We start from the raw sequence: 19,080 nt of genomic DNA, 5'->3' as shown, positions 1-19,080 counted from the left end.
GGGAGACATTTCGTATCTCTCTTACTAATTCTGCTCCAAATGGTAAAGTGAGCATGCAACTTGTTAAAGGTGGCATTTTAAATGAAGAGATGAGAAGGAAGACGCAGAATTCTTCGTCACACTCTGAAATGTTAGTCACTGAAACCAGGGGGAGAAATTAGAATAGAGTTCAAAAGGGTAGAGGTAAAAGCAGGAGCAAATCCAAGGGAAGATACAAGAATGTTGAGTGTCACTACTGTCACAAAATGGGTCACGTTCAAAAATATTGCTATCTTTGGAAAAAGAAAAACAAAGGTAAGCAAGAAAAGAAGGATGATAGTGGTAATGATCGTGTATCTTCTATTTCAAATGATCTTTTTACTGTTGATATTGCTGATTACGAGTACAAGGTCAATCTTGTTTCTGATGATGAGTTCAGCTGGGTAATTGATAGTGGCGCCTCAATACATGTTACACCAAAGAAGGAGTTCTTCACTTCTTATACTCCAGGTAATTTTGGAGTACTTAAGATGGGTAATGATGGCTTGGCCAAGGTCATTGGTGTAGGAGATGTTTGTCTTGAGACCAATATGGGAATGAAGCTACTACTTAAAGATGTTAGACACGCTCCAAATGTTCGCTTGAATTTGGTTTCAGTTAAAAGGCTTGATAATGAAGGTTTTGTAAACACTTTTGGCTTTGGACAATGGAAGCTTACTAAAGGCAACTTAGTGGTGGCTCGAGAAAAAGGTACTTCAAGTTTGTATGTGATGCATGCCATGATTGCAAAAGGTAGTGTGAATGCGATTGAAAGTAAGGAAGTTTGTAGCTTGTGGCACAGAAAACTTGGTCATATTAGTGAAAAAGGACTTAGCTATTTGGCTCGAAAGGATGCTCTTTCAGGTTTGAAGAATGCAGAGTTGGAGAAATGTTCTCGTTGCATGGCTGGCAAACAAAGAAGATTATCCTTCAAGAAGCATCAACCTTCAAGAAAATCAGACTTCTTGAAATTGGTGCACTCCGATATTTGTGGTCCTTTGAAGGTACGGTCCTTTAGCGGAGCTATTAACTTTATTAATTTTATTGATGATCATTCAAGAAAGCTTTGGACTTATGCTTTGAAAACAAAGAACCAAGCTTTGGAAAAGTTCAAACAATTCCAAGCTTTGGTTGAGAGGCAAACAGGTAAAAAGTTTAAATGTATTTGCACTGATAATGGTGGTGAGTATTGTGGACCATTTGATGTGTATTGCAAGAAGCAAGGCATTAGGCATGAAAAGACACCTCCTAAAACACCTCAGTTGAATGGTTTGGCAGAAAAGGATGAATAGAACATTGATTGAAAGAGTTAGGTGTATGCTTACTGAAGCTAAGCTACCTAAAGTCTTTTGGGGTGAAGCGCTACTTACAGCGGCTCATGTGATTAATCTGAGTCCTACAATTGCTTTGGACAATGATGTTCCGGATCATGTTTGGTCAGGCAAAGATGTCTCGTATGGTCACTTGAGAGTCTTTGGATGCAAAGCATTTGTTCATGTTCCAAAGGATGAGAGGTCCAAGTTGGATGTGAAGACAAGGTAGTGCATTTTTATTGGGTATGGTCAAGATGAGTTTGGTTACAGGCTTTATGATCCAGTTGAAAAGAAGCTTGTAAGAAGTCGTGATGTAGAGTTTGTTGAAGACCAGACCATTGAAGACATTGATAAGGCAGAGAAGAGTCAATCACAAGAGAGCAGTGACTTGACTGATGTAGATCCAGTTCAGCCGCCTCCTTCGTCAGAACAAACAGAGAATCAAGATCAGGAGCATATGCAGCAAAATGAGCCTTTGGTTCCTAATGACCAGGAGATGGGAGATCCAATTGATGCTCCAGTTGATGATGATGCTGATAATCAACATGAGTTACCTGAAGATCCACCAGGTTTCCATCCTAGGAGGTCTACTAGAGAGCGACGAGTGACGACCTTCAACGAGGTATCCTTCTAGTGAGTATGTAATATTTACTGATGGATATGTGACCTTGACTGATGGGGGAGAACCTGAATGTTATGCGGAAGCTATGGAAGGTGACGACAATAAGAAATGGTTTGATGCAATGCAAGATTAAATGAAATCCTTGCATGATAATCAAACATTTGAGCTTGTGAAGTTGCCAAAAGGGAAGAAAGCTTTGCAGAACAGGTGGGTTTATAGGTTGAAGCATGAAGAAAATTCTCAGTATCCAAGGTACAAGGCTAGATTGGTGGTCAAGGGCTACAGGCAGAAAAAGGGAGTTGACTATAATGAAATTTTTTCACCGGTTGTGAGAAGATCTTCTATTAGGACTGTTTTGAGTTTGGCTGCAAATCTTGATTTAGAGATAGAGCAGATGGATGTGAAAACTGCTTTTCTTCATGGTGATCTTAAAGATGAAATTTACATAGAACAACCTGAAGGTTTCATGGTAAAAGGCAAAGAGGATCATGTTTGCAAACTGAAGAAGAGCTTGTATGGCTTGAAGCAAGCTCCAAGACAATGGTACAAGAAGTTCGAGTCTGTTATGGCAGAACAAGGCTACAAGAAGACTACTTCTGATCATTGTGTATTTGTTAAACAGTTTGCTAGTAATGATTTTATTATCCTTTTGATATATGTTGATGACATGCTTATTGTTGGTTAGAATGCTTCTAGGATTGATATGTTGAAGAAGCAACTTGCAATGTCATTTGCAATGAAGGACCTTGGGCCAGCAAAGGAGATTCTTGGCATAAGAATCGAGCGTGATAGAAAGGAGAAGAAACTTTGGTTGTCACAGGAGAAATACATAGAGACAATGTTGCACAGGTTTCAAATGGAGAAAGCAAAGGCCGTTAGTACTCCTCTTGCTACACATTTCAAATTGAGTTGCAAGCAAAGTTCATCAAGTGATGAAGAGAAGAAAGACATGGAAAAAGTTCCATATGCATCAGCCGTGGGTAGTTTAATGTATGCTATGGTGTGCACAAGACCGGATATAGCTCATGCTGTTGGTTGTGTTAGCCGTTTTGTTTCAAACCCAGGAAGAGAGCATTGGAATGCTGTAAAATGGATAATGAGATATCTTCGTGGTACTTCTAACATGAAGTTGTGTTATGGAAGTGATAAGCCTATTCTAGTTGGTTACACTGACTCAGACATGGCAGGAGATATTGACTCTAGAAGGTCCATTTCAGGCTTCTTGATCAACTTTGTGGGTGGAGCTGTGTCTTGGCAATCAAGATTACAAAAATGTGTTGCTTTGTCTACTACTGAGGCCGAGTTTATTGCCATTACCGAAGCGTGCAAGGAGATGCTTTGGATGAAGAAATTCTTAAAGGAACTCGGGTCTACTCAAGAGAGGTATGTGTTATTTTGTGATAGTCAAAGTGCTATACATCTTGGTAAAAACTCTACCTTTCATTCTCGATCCAAACATATTGATGTGAGGTATCATTGGATACGTGATGTTTTGGATGCTGAGTTGTTAGAACTTGAAAAGGTTCATACTGATGAGAATGGTTCTGATATGATGACCAAGGCATTACCAAGATGGAAGTTTGAAGTTTGTTGCTTAATCGCCGGATTGGCGGTTACCTCCACATAGTCGTGAGGGGGAGATTTGTTGGGTTTTTGGGCTCCCTTCCTATGTGAAGAAAAATCCCAAATGCTAGTATCCAAGCCCATGAATAGTTGAAGTGGCTGAGGTGAGTTAGGGTTAGATGAGAGAGAGGTCATTTTGCAAGAGAACACCAAACACTAGAGAGAAGAGAAGAGAGAAAGTTATTTTCGCACATACACAAAGCTGTCTCTGTAAATTGGTCACTGCAGATTTGTTAACCGTTGGATCGAGCTCAAATTTGGACAGAGTGTTCTACACATCTGGTTCTTTGATTTCACCGTTCGGATCTTCAATTCGACATCTGTAGATAGAGATATTGGCCACGCACAATAGCTCTGTTTTTGTGGTATTTTCATCTTCTTGTTCTTGTTTTGAAAGCTTTGAAGTTTTGGTTGTTTGGCTTGTTGTATGCACATTTTGTGCAGTAATTTGTGACTCTCTTGTACCCTATTTTTCATCATAGTGAAGTTATATCCTGGTCTTGGGAACTCGTGGTTTTTACTTCTCTCATTGAGGAGGTTTTCCACGTTAAAAATCTTGGTGTGTTAGCTTGTTTCTAATTTCTGGTTTATGTGATTTTTTCACTGCTATTGGGTATTATTGTGCTGGTGTTAATACTTGTTGTGAGTGGATATTGTTGCTCCTCTAATTTTTGCAAGTAGGGAATTGTGTTTTATTCCTATCAAAATATACAAAGACAAAAAATTTGTATACTACATAGAAGAATGAAATACTAATTTTGAGATATTAACACTATTTATATATATATATATATATATATATATATATATATATATATATATATCCTCATTTTAAATTCATAAATCCTTCTCATATTTCTCTTCTTATTATCTTTTTTTTCTCTCTTTCTGTTTATCTCTCTCTTAATTTCTCACTCTCTCGTTGTCTTTTTCCTCCCTCCCTCCTACGTAGTATACCAAAAGTCTCTCTCTATACCATGTTTGTTTTTGGATCTCTGTTTTCTTTTATTTGTATATTTTTTTATTTATTTGAATTTTGATTTCAATTTTGAAAAAGTGATTTTGTGTTGATTGGTTGGATTGAATTTGTTTTTAGATTAAAATTTATATTTAACGATGGTAGTTTAATTGAGATGTGGTGATGAAATTTGTGACGGAAATAATATTAAATTTTTAATAAGATGATGATTTATATGTTATGTCTTAATAAAAAAATTATGTATTATTATGTCCATATTTTTATGTTTATGCCTTAAAGAGATACACAAACTAAATGCAGCTTAAGATAACATTAGACAAGCTTATATTTTTCTCAAAAAGATTATTTTATTCTATTGTATCAAAAGAGGAGAAAAAGAGTTGCATGAAATATTTTTAAAATACTTCTAAATTTTATTTTGTTTCAATTTTGTCTCAAAATTTTTCAATTTGTATTAAATATATTCTTAATGGTTAATTTTTTAATAAATTTAAGACCAATTCAACAACAATTTCATAAGAATAACCTTAAACACAATCAAATCAAGCATAATTTTCATACATTATTGTTTGATTGGTCTTAAATTTTATTAAAATTTAGCCATTGAAGATATATTTGATGCAAATCAAAAAATTTTAGAACAAAATTAAAATAAAATAAAACTTAAAAATATTTTTAAAACTTTTGCCAAACTTTAAGAATAAAAAATATACTTTACCCTTAAATTTTGGACCTGAATCAATGTCATTCTTCAATGATCAATGCGATCCCTATTGAAGTTTTTGGTTTCTGGGTATGTCGTAGGGGTGTTATCGGTTCGGTTTGGTTCGGTTTTGGACCAAAATCCAACCGAACCGATATGTTCAGTTCCTACAGACACACAATCGTTCGGTTTGCTGCTTTTACAATAATCGAATCGAACCAACAGCGGTTTGGTTCGGTTGGTTTTTTCGATTTTTAATTTCTAATGAGCAAAATATGAATCACAATAATTAGAAGTTTAAAATAGTCAATAAACTGAAATAATAAGAGTAAAACATTAAAATGGTTAGGGGTTGGAGATTGTTGTTGTTAGGTTAAAAATTAAAATGGTTAAAACATTGAAATGGATGCATATCTTCGGTTCGATTCGGTTTCTATCGAGCCAACCAAAAACCGAACCGAACCGATCGATTTTGTTAGGAAAAAAAACCGATTTTTTTTATTTTTAAATCGATTGTTATAATTTTCGGTTCGATTTGCAGTAATTTTCGGTCTGATTTCGTAACTTACGCCCCTAGTATGTCGTGTGGGGAATAATTTCTATTGGGACTTTAAATTGGACCTTTTAAATTGGGCCCAATGCAAGGATAATTACTTCCTTTAGTCCAAAAAAGACACTTCATATAAGCCCAAATCCATAGTGCCCCGCTAACAAAGATTCTACTCCTGTAAACCAAAAAAAAAAAAAGATTCTACTCCTGTGGCCCTGTCCAAAAAACGAAACCAAGATTCTCCTCCAATAAAAAACAATCCAAATCAATTTGGGTTGGTCAAATAGTCAGCTCACTCGTCCGCTTAAATAAGTGTCGGGAGTTTGAATCCTATCTTGTGCATGCAGCTCGCCAGTGACAGACCCTTAAATGAAACTCAGATCTACAATGAATTAGTTCTTAATCTATCGGGTTGAAGAATACCGTAAAAACAAAACAAAAAGTCTGAATGTATATCTAGAAATATAAAAACGATTATTATCCAATATATGGTCCACATGCATGTCATTCTTAGGAAGATACTGACTTTCAACCGTCCAAAAATTTGAAACAGCGAAGAAGATGACGAGGCCGATGAATCAAGATTCAAGACAATAATAATATGCATTGATAAAGTTCAAGATTGTGACTAAATATGAAATTATTTGCTGTACATTAAAATTTATTATTAAAATTAATCAATAGTATAAAATATATTAAAATATAAAATATATATTAAAAATTAAATTAAATTATAAATATTTTTATACACCAATATGTGATAATTAAACTAATAACTAATTTTATATTTGCATATATCATTTTTTATAAATATAATTATTTCTATTTATCAATTTTGGTGGGTATGAGTTGTAAAGAGGTGTAGTACACTTTTCAAAATATCATAATATATAATCATTTCAAATTTTCTAATTAAAAAAGTTATCCACATACTGTTAAGTAGTTTTCAATAAAAAATATATTTGTTTACTACTAAGTTTAAATTTAATATATTGTTTCGATTTATATAATTATTATCGGACTTACTTATAAGTAACTTTTATTCTTTGTTGAAAGGAAAAAAAAAAAAGTAGTTCTATACTTCTATCTAAAGTGCTAACATTTGTATTTACAATTATAACTACATAAGGTAATGTTATGATATTACCGTTTTTTTTAGCTTATATATTTACATATACAGTTTTTTTTTTTTTTTTGTAAATTAAATTTAACTAAGATAATTTAACATCAATAAAAACTATTTTTCTCATTTTCACTCATCCGTTTATTTAATTTTTATTGTTCAGTTTGATTAGATTTTATTTATGAAAAAAACTTGTTAATTTCTTTTTAATTTGCATTCATTTACCACCGTAATGAGGGACAAAACTGTAAAAATAAAATCGCGATAAAATAGACTGATTTTTTAAAAGATGGAACAACATTGTGTATAATACTTTGTGATGATAATTTAGTGTATTTTTTTATATGAATATTAATAAATAATTTAAAAGTCAGATTTGAGGAATAATATAATTATTAAAAAAAATTGATCTTCAGATTTTACAAAGGCTGAAACTTTAAAATTTAATGGAACACAAATAGAGGAATGGAACATAAATTTAAAGGTCAAATTTGTGTATTTATAAAAAAAATAAAAATCTACAAATCTAAGAGTTATATTTGTGTATTTTGAATCTAATCTGATTTATTGATATACATCATAGTAAAACACACCAAGTTTTAATAATAATAAAAAAAATACTAAAAAACTATCATAATTTATTATTTTTTATTATTATTTAATTATTAATTTAATTTAATAATTTAATAATATATTTTATCTCATATTTTTACATTTGAATAATAAATTTTAATGATATTCTAATATTTTTTATAATAAAAAACACTTTTGTTTGTCTAATATTAAAATAAATAGAATAATGTTATGTGTATATTAAAATCATCTATCAAAATCAGTCATCAATATAAAATATATGTTAAAATATAAATATATATTAAAAATAAATTAAATTATACATATATTTATACATTAATATATTGATAGCTGATTTTAGTATACAAATAATATTTTTGAAATAAAAAAGTGAGTAAGATGAGGATGCTATATATCTATGATGCATGGACAGGACACGGGACACGACACGACACGGGACACGCCGACACGTGAATTTTAAAATCTTACATGACACGGGGACACGCATATATATAAAATATAAATTAGTTTTTAAATAAATTGTAATGATATTTTGATATTTTATTGATATTAAAATATAAATTAAAAATTTTAATTATTTTTAATGTCTTATTTTAATTATATCAAGTATTTAAAATATTTTTTATTTTAATAAATAATAATATATACTATATATAAATTTATTTTAAAAGTATATGTTAAGAATAAGATTGGACACGCGAACACGTGATAGTATTTAGGTGTGTCCAGACGTATCGGAGAAAAATTTTTTTTTTTTATTAAAACACGATTAGACATAACAAATACACGTATCGGACGAATGTCGATGAGTGTCGTGTCGAAAATGTGTCCGACACGCGGACATGAGCGAAGTGTCCGTAGCTATATATAAAGGAAAAAGGAGAGAGTTAAATTGCATAACTTAAACTTAAAATTAGTTGTGGCGTTCAAGAGAAACAAATCTGACACGTGGTTTAGCAGAAAAGAGTGTGAAAAAATGGCGAAGAAGGAAGCATCAACAGAGAACGGTTTCAGCTTCACGAGAAGCGCAAGCAGCAATGCCCGTAACGGCCTCGCTAGGATCCAAACCCATACCAACACGCCGGAGGTCTGCCACGACGACAGCACCCCTCCGGTGAGAGCCCAAACCATTCACGACCTTCACTCTCTCCAGAAGAAGAAATCATCTGCCCCCTCCACTCCCATCACTTCTTCTTCAGCCACCTCTCCCTTTTCCACCATTCTTGAAGAGGAACGCCAGCGCCTTCAACTTCAATCCATCAGGTACACTTTCAACTGGAATGGATCCTCTCAATTTTTTTTAACAATTGAGAGAATAGAGTGTGATTTTTTATTATTAATTTTATAAGTAATACTAAAAATAAATATGAGAGAGAAAACAATAAAAGATTAAAGATTATATTTTACATTCTCAATTTTTTTTTATCAATTGAGAGGATTCTGTTCCCCACCTTCATCAGCTTTGAGTACTACTTCGCGATTATCATGACCGATAGCCGATAGATAATTTAATATGTTTGACTGAATAGCGCGTCATTAGCGTCGTTGACTCGGGAGACAGGGCCTAAGGTGGTGAGAGGAGACCCTGCTAGCAAGGTTGTGACTCATCATCACCATGATCATCATTATATTACTCCTACCTTTGATGCTAGTGACAGTGCTCTCAAATTCACCCACGTTCTCTACAATCTCTCTCCTGCTGGTAAATCGATTAACCCTCTTCTCAGATTTTCAAGATCTCAATTGCACCAATTACATATTTGAGATTGACAAAAGTGCATCATATCAGGACTAACATGGTGCATTTTTGTTAATTTCAAAGACATAGTTATGTTAGATTACCGTGCGAAATTCTCGATCATCATAGAGATTTCGGGAGGAATCAAACAGAGAGAACATGAGATAAAAAAAACGTTAAGGTCTTTTCATCTTATGTTCTCTCTCAGTTGATTTTTCCTTGAAATCTGTCTAATGGTCGAGAGTTTCCCACGGTGGCCGACTAGTATAATCATAATTTCGGAGACTATTTTAGGGAAAGCGACTGAATCATTTTGTTACTAATCTTAATTTTTAGAGACTTTTGTTACTAATTGACGCTTGTGTGTGTTTTGGTTTGGTGCAGAGTTGTATGAACAAGCGATTAAGTATGAGAAAGGATCGTTTATTACGGCAACGGGAGCATTAGCCACACTTTCGGGTGCAAAGACTGGACGGTCTCCCAGAGACAAAAGGGTTGTGAAAGATGAGTCCACTGAGCATGATCTTTGGTGGGGCAAGTAAGTGTTAGTTAGTTACTGATCTTATTCTTGAGCTGCTTGGTGATTAAAATCGATGATTAATCTTGTGTTTTGTAAACCCAATATTCATTAATCCATTCCATTTCAGGGGCTCACCTAATATTGAAATGGATGAGCACACTTTCTTAATCAACAGAGAAAGAGCAGTTGATTACTTGAATTCCCTTGAAAAGGTGAGAATACAATGTTTGATTGATCCGGTTTTTCTAGAAGAATTAATAAATAGACTCAGTGTTACTCGTATTTTAATTAAACCATTTTTTTTTTTATTTTTCAAACTTGAACCGTGTCAAAAACACATCAGAACCGTGAAATAAGGAAATTATATTAGATTGATAGATAGTAGTATATAGTTACGGCTTTATCTATGCCTGGATCTTTGGGATTGGTAGCTTCCCACTCTTTTTCTTAGTGATCATGACTCATGAAGTATTTAACAATTTTGCTGAGCGTAATGTTCTTTTGAGTGTTAATAAAAAAAATAATGTTCTTTTGAGTTTATAGTAGATCCGCCAATGAGTAATAGCTCAAATGACATAGTCTCTCCATACTCATTTAAGAGGTTGCGGGTTCGAGTCTCCTATCTTTAGACAAAAAAAAAATTTAGTGGATCCAATCGGAACCGAGTAAATTTGTGATTCAATTCACACTTAAAAAAAGATAAGAAAAATATAAAATCATCGGAAAACTTGCACAAACCACAAAGCAAAAAATAGAAAATAAAAAAATTGCTAATCGAACGGATCAAATTCATTTTTATACACCATTAGTAATACAAATGTCAGCATCTTAAATTAAAACAAAAGGAGATATTTGTTGTGAGCTGTGAGGTGTTGCCTTTCTTTATTTCATTGCATTGACGGGGTTTGACAGAGATAGATTTTTCCAATTTTTTTTAAGGTGTAATTTTTTGTTATTGAACATTTTTTTCGTAATCCCAGAAAAACTATAATAAAAAATTATACTTTACAAAAAAAATTAAGAAAATTTATTTTCCTGTAATCATGATACATAACACGGGGAACATGATTTGTGACCTTTTCCATGAAGTTGACTTTGATGGTGAACGTGTCACTGAGTAATCAGATAAGTTGAGAGAATTAGGATAAGGTACAAGTCACAATTTCTATCTTTCTATCTGCTTTCCCCAATGCATGTGACTTGGGATTCGATTTTGCGTGTGAGTCCCACCACCTCATTAGATAGCAACAGTTTTTCCCTAATTTGAGTTACCACTATTATATCATATAGTAGTGCGAAGTAATTTATTGTGTAATTAATTATGTAAACTTTTTATTAGAAATAAATAGTGTGTATGTATATCAATTTACGAATATAGAATTGTATTAGCAGGAAGGTACATCCTTTATATTCGTATTATTTTATTAGAAAACTTTTAAGTGTATTGGTACACTGATAATTAAGATCAACGATTAAAATTCACTAAAATATCAGTATACAGATATACTTAAAAACTTTCCTATTTTATTTATAAATTACATAATCCTCTGATACGTCAGAACTAGAAAGTCACCAAGAATAATGTTACTTTTGAAATAAAATATTCATTGAGTGAGACCCATCACAATCCATGTGACTAAATTTAATATCTAGTTGGCCATCTTCAAGTTTGTTAACTCGCTTTAGAAGTTTCTTTTAAAAAAATTGGTTCTAAATAAAAGTGATTTAGCTAAGGTTTCTTGAGGAACAAGTAGGATTTTAGGATATGTAGTTACACTATAAAGACCTTAAAGTAACCAACTTGGGTTAGTCAAATAGTTAGCTTACTCGATAGTATAAGTAAGTCTCCGAAATCTTCTTATGTATGCAATAACTCATTGATCAGGTAAATAAATAGAGTTTAGATTTGTGGCGGATTAGTCATTGATCTATTAGACCAGGAGATACTGTGAGATATCAAAAATAAATAAATAAAGACCTTAAAGTTCAAATGGATTGTCTGATTAATTGGAAAATACAATGTAAATTTCCATTACTGTTTTATCAATAGTAGAAATCTGATATGATCAAGTAGGTCGTGATAATGATTATCTATGACTAGTTCTTTTAACTTTGTAAATTGATCTGAGTTCAGGTTTTTGTGAATGATCAATTTCTGAATTGGGACCCAGAACATAGAATCAAGGTCCGAATTGTATCAGCAAGAGCTTATCATTCCTTGTTTATGCATAATATGTGAGTAATGAAGCTGAGCTTTTGAGCATTAGCATATATTTCTATACAATCTTCAAAACAAAAGTTGAGTAGACAATGAAGAATGCTAGATCTATAAGAAGAACAATTTTAAGAGATTTTTTTTTGGCAGGTGCATTCGACCAACTCCTGAAGAGCTAGAGGAATTTGGGACCCCGGATTTCACTATATACAATGCCGGACAGTTCCCTTGTAATCGGTACACGCATCACATGACTTCATCGACCAGCATTGACATCAACATAGCAAGGAAAGAAATGGTCATCCTAGGCACACAATATGCTGGTGAAATGAAGAAAGGTCTTTTTAGTGTTATGCACTACCTCATGCCGAAGCGCAACATTCTCTCGCTTCACTCGGGCTGCAACATGGGAAAAAATGGCGATGTTGCGCTCTTTTTTGGATTATCAGGTGTAGTTGAATGAGTACCTTGTTGCTGTAGAGTCATCTCTTGCATATCCATCAATGTTGTAACCTATGTTGAGTTTTCTTTAACCCCTTTGATGTTGTGATCCTCATAGGTACTGGAAAGACAACTCTTTCTACTGATCATAACCGGTATCTAATCGGAGATGATGAGCACTGCTGGAGCGAAAATGGGGTGTCGAATATTGAAGGAGGTTGCTATGCAAAGTGTGTTGATCTTTCAAGGGAAAAGGAGCCAGATATCTGGAATGCTATCAAGTTTGGGACTGGTAACAATATTGTTATATTTTGGCAAAATATGCTTACCTTACACTTCACCTGATAGATGCTTGCCTCGTTGTGCAGTGGTTGAAAATGTTGTTTTCGATGAGCATACTCGGGAAGTAGATTTCTCAGACAAATCCGTAACCGGTAAGTATTAATAGATCCATGTCGAAGTAAAAAATGTTTAAGGATGTCAATCAAACTAACTGAATCTTATAGCAAGTGAGATCATAGCTGAACTTGTGAACTACTACTTTGTAAAACCAATAACAAAGTTATCATTGGAATTTTGTACATAATTTTTTAAGCAAAAGTTCCATGTCTAAAATTGCGGAAAATATGAAATTTTACAGATTACTGTGAATGATGAAATAACTATAATTGAAATAATTTATATACAAAGTAATGATTCAAAAATCTAGGATTTATACTATAATATTAGTTTGAATCTTTTGGTTTTGCAGAGAACACTCGTGCAGCTTATCCTATTGAGTACATACCTAATGCTAAGATACCATGTGTTGCTCCACATCCAAAGAATGTTATCCTTCTAGCTTGTGATGCATTTGGGGTTCTCCCACCAGTAAGCAAGTTGAGCTTGGCACAAACAATGTACCATTTCATCAGTGGCTACACGGCACTGGTAATTTGTGATACCTTTCATTTCTAAGAGCATTTACAGATACTCATGTTTGATTTACAATGTTTGAAAGCTATATATAAAAACAGAAAATATGTATGGCAGATGCTCATAGAACACACACTATTTGAGTATTTGTGCTTCAGAATCATGCAAGAATTAGTTAGTTGTTCGAAGAGTTGCTGTTGTAGTTAACTAAGTGCATTGTGAAACAGGTTGCTGGGACTGAGGATGGTATAAAGGAGCCACAAGCGACCTTCTCTGCTTGTTTTGGGGCAGCATTCATAATGATGCATCCTACCAAATATGCAGCTATGCTAGCCGAGAAGATGCAAAAGCACGGTGCTACCGGATGGCTTGTCAACACCGGCTGGTCAGGAGGAAGGTGCGGAATCAAAGACAATGCATATCAGTTTTTCATCTTTTGTAACACTGAATTTTCTTTTATCTTTCTCTATAAATTGGCAGATATGGAGTAGGCAATAGGATAAAGTTAGCATACACAAGGAAAATCATAGATGCCATTCACTCCGGGAGCCTCTTGAATTCAGAGTACACTAAGACTGAGGTATTTGGACTTGAGATCCCAACAGCAATTGAGGGTGTCCCTTCTGAAATATTGGACCCTGTGAACACTGTAAGTTGATATATTCAATGTTACTATTTTCTTTTTTAACCATCTTTTTTCTCTTGTCAAGTGTTATATTTTGGTTTTATTTTGCAGTGGGCTGATAAGAAGGCATACCAAGATACTCTTCTGAAATTAGCGAGTCTTTTCAAGAAGAACTTTAACGGATTCATAAGCTACAAGATAGGGACAGATCAGAGTTTGACAGAAGAGATTCTGGCAGCTGGTCCTACTTTGTGATTGCATTTGGAACACTTTAGACTAAGAAATGGACACAAGTTTCTGAATATTCCATCCATTATATGTTTGAGTTTCACTGAAAGATGATCATTTACATTTTATGTACCCTTTCATGCATCTGTCTGTATATTTGTTATTCTGAGCGAGTGTTATTACATATTTAGAATTTTGCATTATGAGGCTACGGTCTCTTCTCTTGGCTATATTTGAATTGAAGTGTGGTATTAAAAATACATCAATGTTCTGCAGATAGTTGGCTATAGCTATATTCATGGTTGTAGTAGTAACAACTTGAAACTAAGTCACCAATATCTCCAACACACTAACAATGCATGACAATGGACAGTGTTATTTGACGAGGGAAGTTTGGATAATTTTTTAAGCATGGTGGAGATGCCATATATGGAGGCCAAACATCAGGAATTAATTAAGCTCAACGGTTGATACCCACTTGAAAAAAAAAAATTAAAAAAGAAGAAACAACCCCTTAACAATTTAACTCGCCATTTTAATGAAGCGTAAGCATTGGAGTTTTTTTCCCTTTGACCAAGTGTTGAAAATTCGGAACTTGTTTGGGTGAGTTTTTAAAAAATAAAAATTTTTGGGTTATCTTTTGTTAAAAATCTTTTAAAAAGGTAAAAATAATTTTATGTTTAGATATTTTATATAAAAAGATCTTTTTACCTATCAATTATGTTTGGATTACAATATGATAACAATATTTTTTTGTTTATTTATTATGTTAACAATTTTTTTTTTTAGCCGATGAGTAATAGTTCAAATGGCATAGTCTCTCCATACTCAATTAAGATGTTGCGGGTTCGAGTCTCCTATCTTTGGTAAAAAAAAAAAAAAACATTTTTTTAAAAAAACTTTTAAAAAATATATCAATTGTAACTTTTTAATAAAATATATATTTTTTAATTTTTCTAGTACTTTACTTTTAGGGTTTGTTTGAGTGAGTTTCTAAGAAAAGATCTTTTTTCGAGTTATTTTCTTTTAAAAGATCTTATGAAAAAGTAAGTAATTTTATGTTTAGGTATCTCATGCAAAAAGATCTTTTTTTTTATCAATTATGGGCTTGTTTGGGTGAGCTTTTAAGAAAAGATCTTTTTTCGAATTATCTTTTTTTTAAAAATCTTATGGAAAAGTAAAAGTAATTTTATGTTTGGATATCTCATACAAAAAGATTTTTTTATCTATCAAATATATTTAGATATAACGATATAAAAGTACTTATTTATTTATTTATTACATGAAAAATATCTTTTTTTAAGGAAAAAATATCTTTTAAAAAAAGATGTAAATTACAGCTTCTCAAAAAAAGTATTTTTTTTATTTTTCTAGTGCTTTTACTTTTATTACTAAAAATTTGCCAAATACGCTAAAAAATTAAAAAAGATATTTTTTCATTAAAAAAAATCTTTTTTAATCAAAATAATGGCGCCCAAACAAGCACTATGTTTAGGTATAACAATATAAAAGTACTTTTCTGTTTATTTACTACATGAAAAACAAAGATATTAATTCCAGCTTCTCAAAAAAGATATTTTTTTATTTTTCTAGTACTTTTACTTTTACTACTTGAAATTTGCCAAACACACTAAAAAATAATAAAAAAGACGAAAAAAGATCTTTTTTTATCAAAATAATGACGCTCAAACAAGCACTTACTATTAAACATTTGCTAAACACACTAGAAAATAAAAAAAAAAACTTTTTTCATTGAAAAAAAATCTTTTTCTATGAATTTAATAACGGTCAAACAAGCACTTTATACTCACATTCAACATGAATAATTTTAAAATTTTGGATCAACTGTCTCATCTATTAAGGTGCCTACAAGTAATGAAGCGTCTCATTTTCCAAACCATTCGGTGATTAAGAATCATGTAGAGATATGTTGCATCAGAATAAATTATCCTTTGACAGAGTTTACAAGGGTCAAACTTTAAATATCAGAAGATACATGTATATAAGGAAGATCCTGTAAAATTGCTGTCACACAGCTAGTTTTATTTCCTTGGATCAATCCAGTAACATTAAAACTTGAGCTCTACTGTTACAGCTTTTACAAGAAATAGATTAACTAAGATTCAGTTGATGTGGTTGCATCGTCTTTGTGCTTGATCATACCAGAATCCACAAGAATGGGAACCTCTGCTGCAAGCCATGGGGCAAGGCCTAAGCAAAGTGCATGAGCTATGCCAAATCTGGGGCTGCAAAAGGTAGTCAAAAATAAAAAGAATATAACCATTTAGAATTCAGCATAACACGAGACCTCAGAATTCAGTATAACAGCGAGAGGTGCTCAAGCAAAATCTTCTATGAAAACCGAACTCAATTCATCAACAAAAATAGGTCATTTATATGGAGATTATGCAGGTTTTGATCTTTGCTATGCCACTATGAACAAAGAATGTAATTGCATTCCCAGGCAGAACAGGAAATATTTCAAATCACCAATCTTGAGATTGAAATAGAAAGCTCTACTCAATAATCTGCTTGTCACAAATCAAGCAATCTTATTGTGCCCAAGCAGTATAAATTCTGGATATTCAAGGTATTATGCAGGGTGGATATGATAATTAAGGACCACCGGGTATTCAGATCAAGGGTCTACTACTTTACTTTGGTGAATTGTACTGTGACCAGTTCAGGCAGTAAGCACAATCTGTTTCCATCTATTTTCTACAAAAGTACAAAATAATAGGGGTTTGTAGCGGAGGGAGTGGCAAGGAGTGGCCTGGCTAGATTTAAATGAACAATGTGCCGTAAAAGAAATTACCCTTCATTGTCATTCTATTACAGGTCACTCCCTCCCATTACTATGAAATCTTTCAAACATGGCCCAAAGTTGAAAGGAAAAAAACCACTTCAGCTATGTCACTCAATTCCTATGCGGTAAATCTTAAAAAATTTTCATATAACTCAGCATTTTCGTAACCATGTGTATCTATCTTTTCTGCAACAGGTAGCTAATCTAGTGTGAAACCTATTCTTTCGCAATCCATAGGAGCATCAACAAACAACAAGGGAACAGTACCTAGTTTCCTTTCCAGTAACGAAAACCATGCACAAACCGCCACATGCAGGGACACGGCCATACAACCATAGCCGCCATTATGCACAGGAAATAACAGTATCCCGTGGCAACAACCAAGTCTTTCTTTCCAAACTTAGTGAGCTCAAAAACATGAAATATAAAAAAAAAACCATTGTATCTAAAAAACAAGCATCCACATTGGTACGGGGCCAATTTCCCATCATTTTTTTGGGTCAGAACAACAGAGGCATACAACCCCAAACCACCATTATGCTTATGCACATAAAATAACAGCACCAATAATGGATCTCCTCCTCACTATCAATTTTTACATATAAGGTCAAGAGCGATCCTTCACCATACACAATCCATATACACTCAATTTCCAACAACCAAAGTTTTCCGCACTTGTAGCCATTGTAGCCACACCATAAATCATTGCTATAAACAAATCCACTCGAACATTCACTCTCTCTTTTTTTTCCTAATAGTTTCTTCTACATGTATACATTCCCAACAAAATAAATAAATAAATAAACAAACAAAAACGAAAAAAAAAAGTACCAGTTTTTGGCCCAAAGTGGCTTGAAGTGCACAGTCAAGCAAATCTTTCCACCTCTATACATCTGCAAGAAAAATAAATAAATAAATAAACACAAATCCCTAAATTCCCAAAAGAATTAAAATAATTAAGAGAGAAAAGAAAGAACACCTTCTGTGTCTTGCCGTCCAATTGAGGAAGCTCGAGCTCGGGGGCGGTGGAAGGGTAAGTGACGGGAATGTCGAATTGGAGGTCGAACTCGTACTTGAGGAGGTTGTGGACGTACCAGCACTTGCCGGTCCACCGTGTACCCTCGGGGTTTGCGGCGGAGATCCGGAACCAGTCGTTGTCGTTGGACTTGTTCATCTGAGTGTATGCGATGAGAGCCTTGTACTCTTCCTTCAGCCTCTGCGTCCATGCGGCGCCGTCGCGTGGCCCCGCCTTTGTTCCTAGCAGAGGGATCTTCGTCAGCGTCGACTTCGTGTTCGGGTCCCAACCTTCCATTCTCTCTCTTCCTTCTTAGCTTCAAAACCTCCTTCTCCTCCTGATTTGCGCTTCTTCTGCGTGCTAAAACGTTTGATACGTGATGTGATTCTATGCTTCGCTTTTTCCATTTTATATTTTCGGATCTTCCAAATCCCAAAAATATTCGGTTTCATCTTTTTGGAAAGAAATTTTAAATGAGAGAAGAATTAATTAAGGTTCATGAAACCGAATTAGCCATCCAACAGTTTTAGTGATTAGTTTATTAATTTATTAATTTAATTATGGTTCAACTAAAATAATCATTTTATAATAAAATAATAAATAAAATATAATTATAATTTATTATAAATTTTAAAATATTATTTAAATTAAAAATACTACATTCAAATTAAACACAGTAAAACGGATATCAAAATTTATATCTATAATTCATGATATTATATATTATATGTTATACAATAATAATTAATGAATTTGTTTAGTTATATCTTAATTTCTAAGTTTTTTAATTTAAAAAATAAGTATATTCTATTTTTTATTTTTAATATATATTCAGTTTAAATTAAATCTATAATATTAATATTTAAAAATAAATATAATTTATTATATGACCAAAATATAAATTATTAATATTTATTGGTTTAACAATATAAATGTAAAAAAAAAGGTTTAATTACTCTGTTAATCCCTATAGTTTCGCAAAATTTTTAATTAGATCCCTATATTTTTTTTCCTTTCAATTGGGTTCCTATACGTTAATTTTTTTTCAATTT

At 32.9% G+C, this 19,080-nt stretch overlaps 2 protein-coding genes across 3 annotated transcripts; one reads left to right on the top strand and one right to left on the bottom strand.

Moving 5' to 3' along the window:
- The first annotated feature begins 8,403 nt into the window (after positions 1 to 8,403).
- LOC107606247 (phosphoenolpyruvate carboxykinase (ATP) 1) lies at positions 8,404 to 14,482 on the top strand. 2 transcript variants are annotated; one of them, XR_015892131.1, is made up of 13 exons: positions 8,404 to 8,788; positions 9,055 to 9,227; positions 9,648 to 9,801; positions 9,911 to 9,995; positions 11,918 to 12,018; positions 12,149 to 12,447; positions 12,558 to 12,731; positions 12,808 to 12,873; positions 13,191 to 13,369; positions 13,582 to 13,751; positions 13,835 to 14,003; positions 14,091 to 14,304; positions 14,378 to 14,482. XR_015892131.1 is itself a non-coding variant. In XM_016308274.3 (12 exons), the coding sequence occupies exons 1-12, from the start codon at positions 8,502 to 8,504 to the stop codon at positions 14,232 to 14,234; spliced, it is 2,001 nt and encodes a 666-aa protein (XP_016163760.1). In that variant the 5' UTR covers positions 8,414 to 8,501; the 3' UTR covers positions 14,235 to 14,482. The 2 variants fall into 2 exon arrangements, 1 of the variants encoding a protein (XP_016163760.1); XM_016308274.3 differs by having other exon boundaries at positions 8,414 to 8,788; positions 14,091 to 14,482.
- A 1,613-nt stretch (positions 14,483 to 16,095) lies between these two features.
- LOC107606246 (ubiquitin-fold modifier-conjugating enzyme) lies at positions 16,096 to 18,467 on the bottom strand. Its single transcript, XM_016308272.3, has 3 exons — positions 17,993 to 18,467; positions 17,845 to 17,906; positions 16,096 to 16,453 (listed from the first exon to the last, which is right to left on the bottom strand). Exons 1-3 carry the CDS (start codon positions 18,323 to 18,325, stop codon positions 16,324 to 16,326), a joined length of 525 nt encoding a protein of 174 aa, XP_016163758.1. The 5' UTR covers positions 18,326 to 18,467; the 3' UTR covers positions 16,096 to 16,323.
- Between the last annotated feature and the right edge of the window lie 613 nt (positions 18,468 to 19,080).

Source organism: Arachis ipaensis, chromosome B7 (genome assembly GCF_059453495.1).
Source record: "Arachis ipaensis isolate K30076 ecotype BB chromosome B7, ASM5945349v1, whole genome shotgun sequence".
Lineage (NCBI taxonomy): Eukaryota > Viridiplantae > Streptophyta > Magnoliopsida > Fabales > Fabaceae > Arachis > Arachis ipaensis.
Note: the sequence above shows the minus strand (reverse complement) of the source record. Positions and strands in the feature narration are given on the sequence as shown.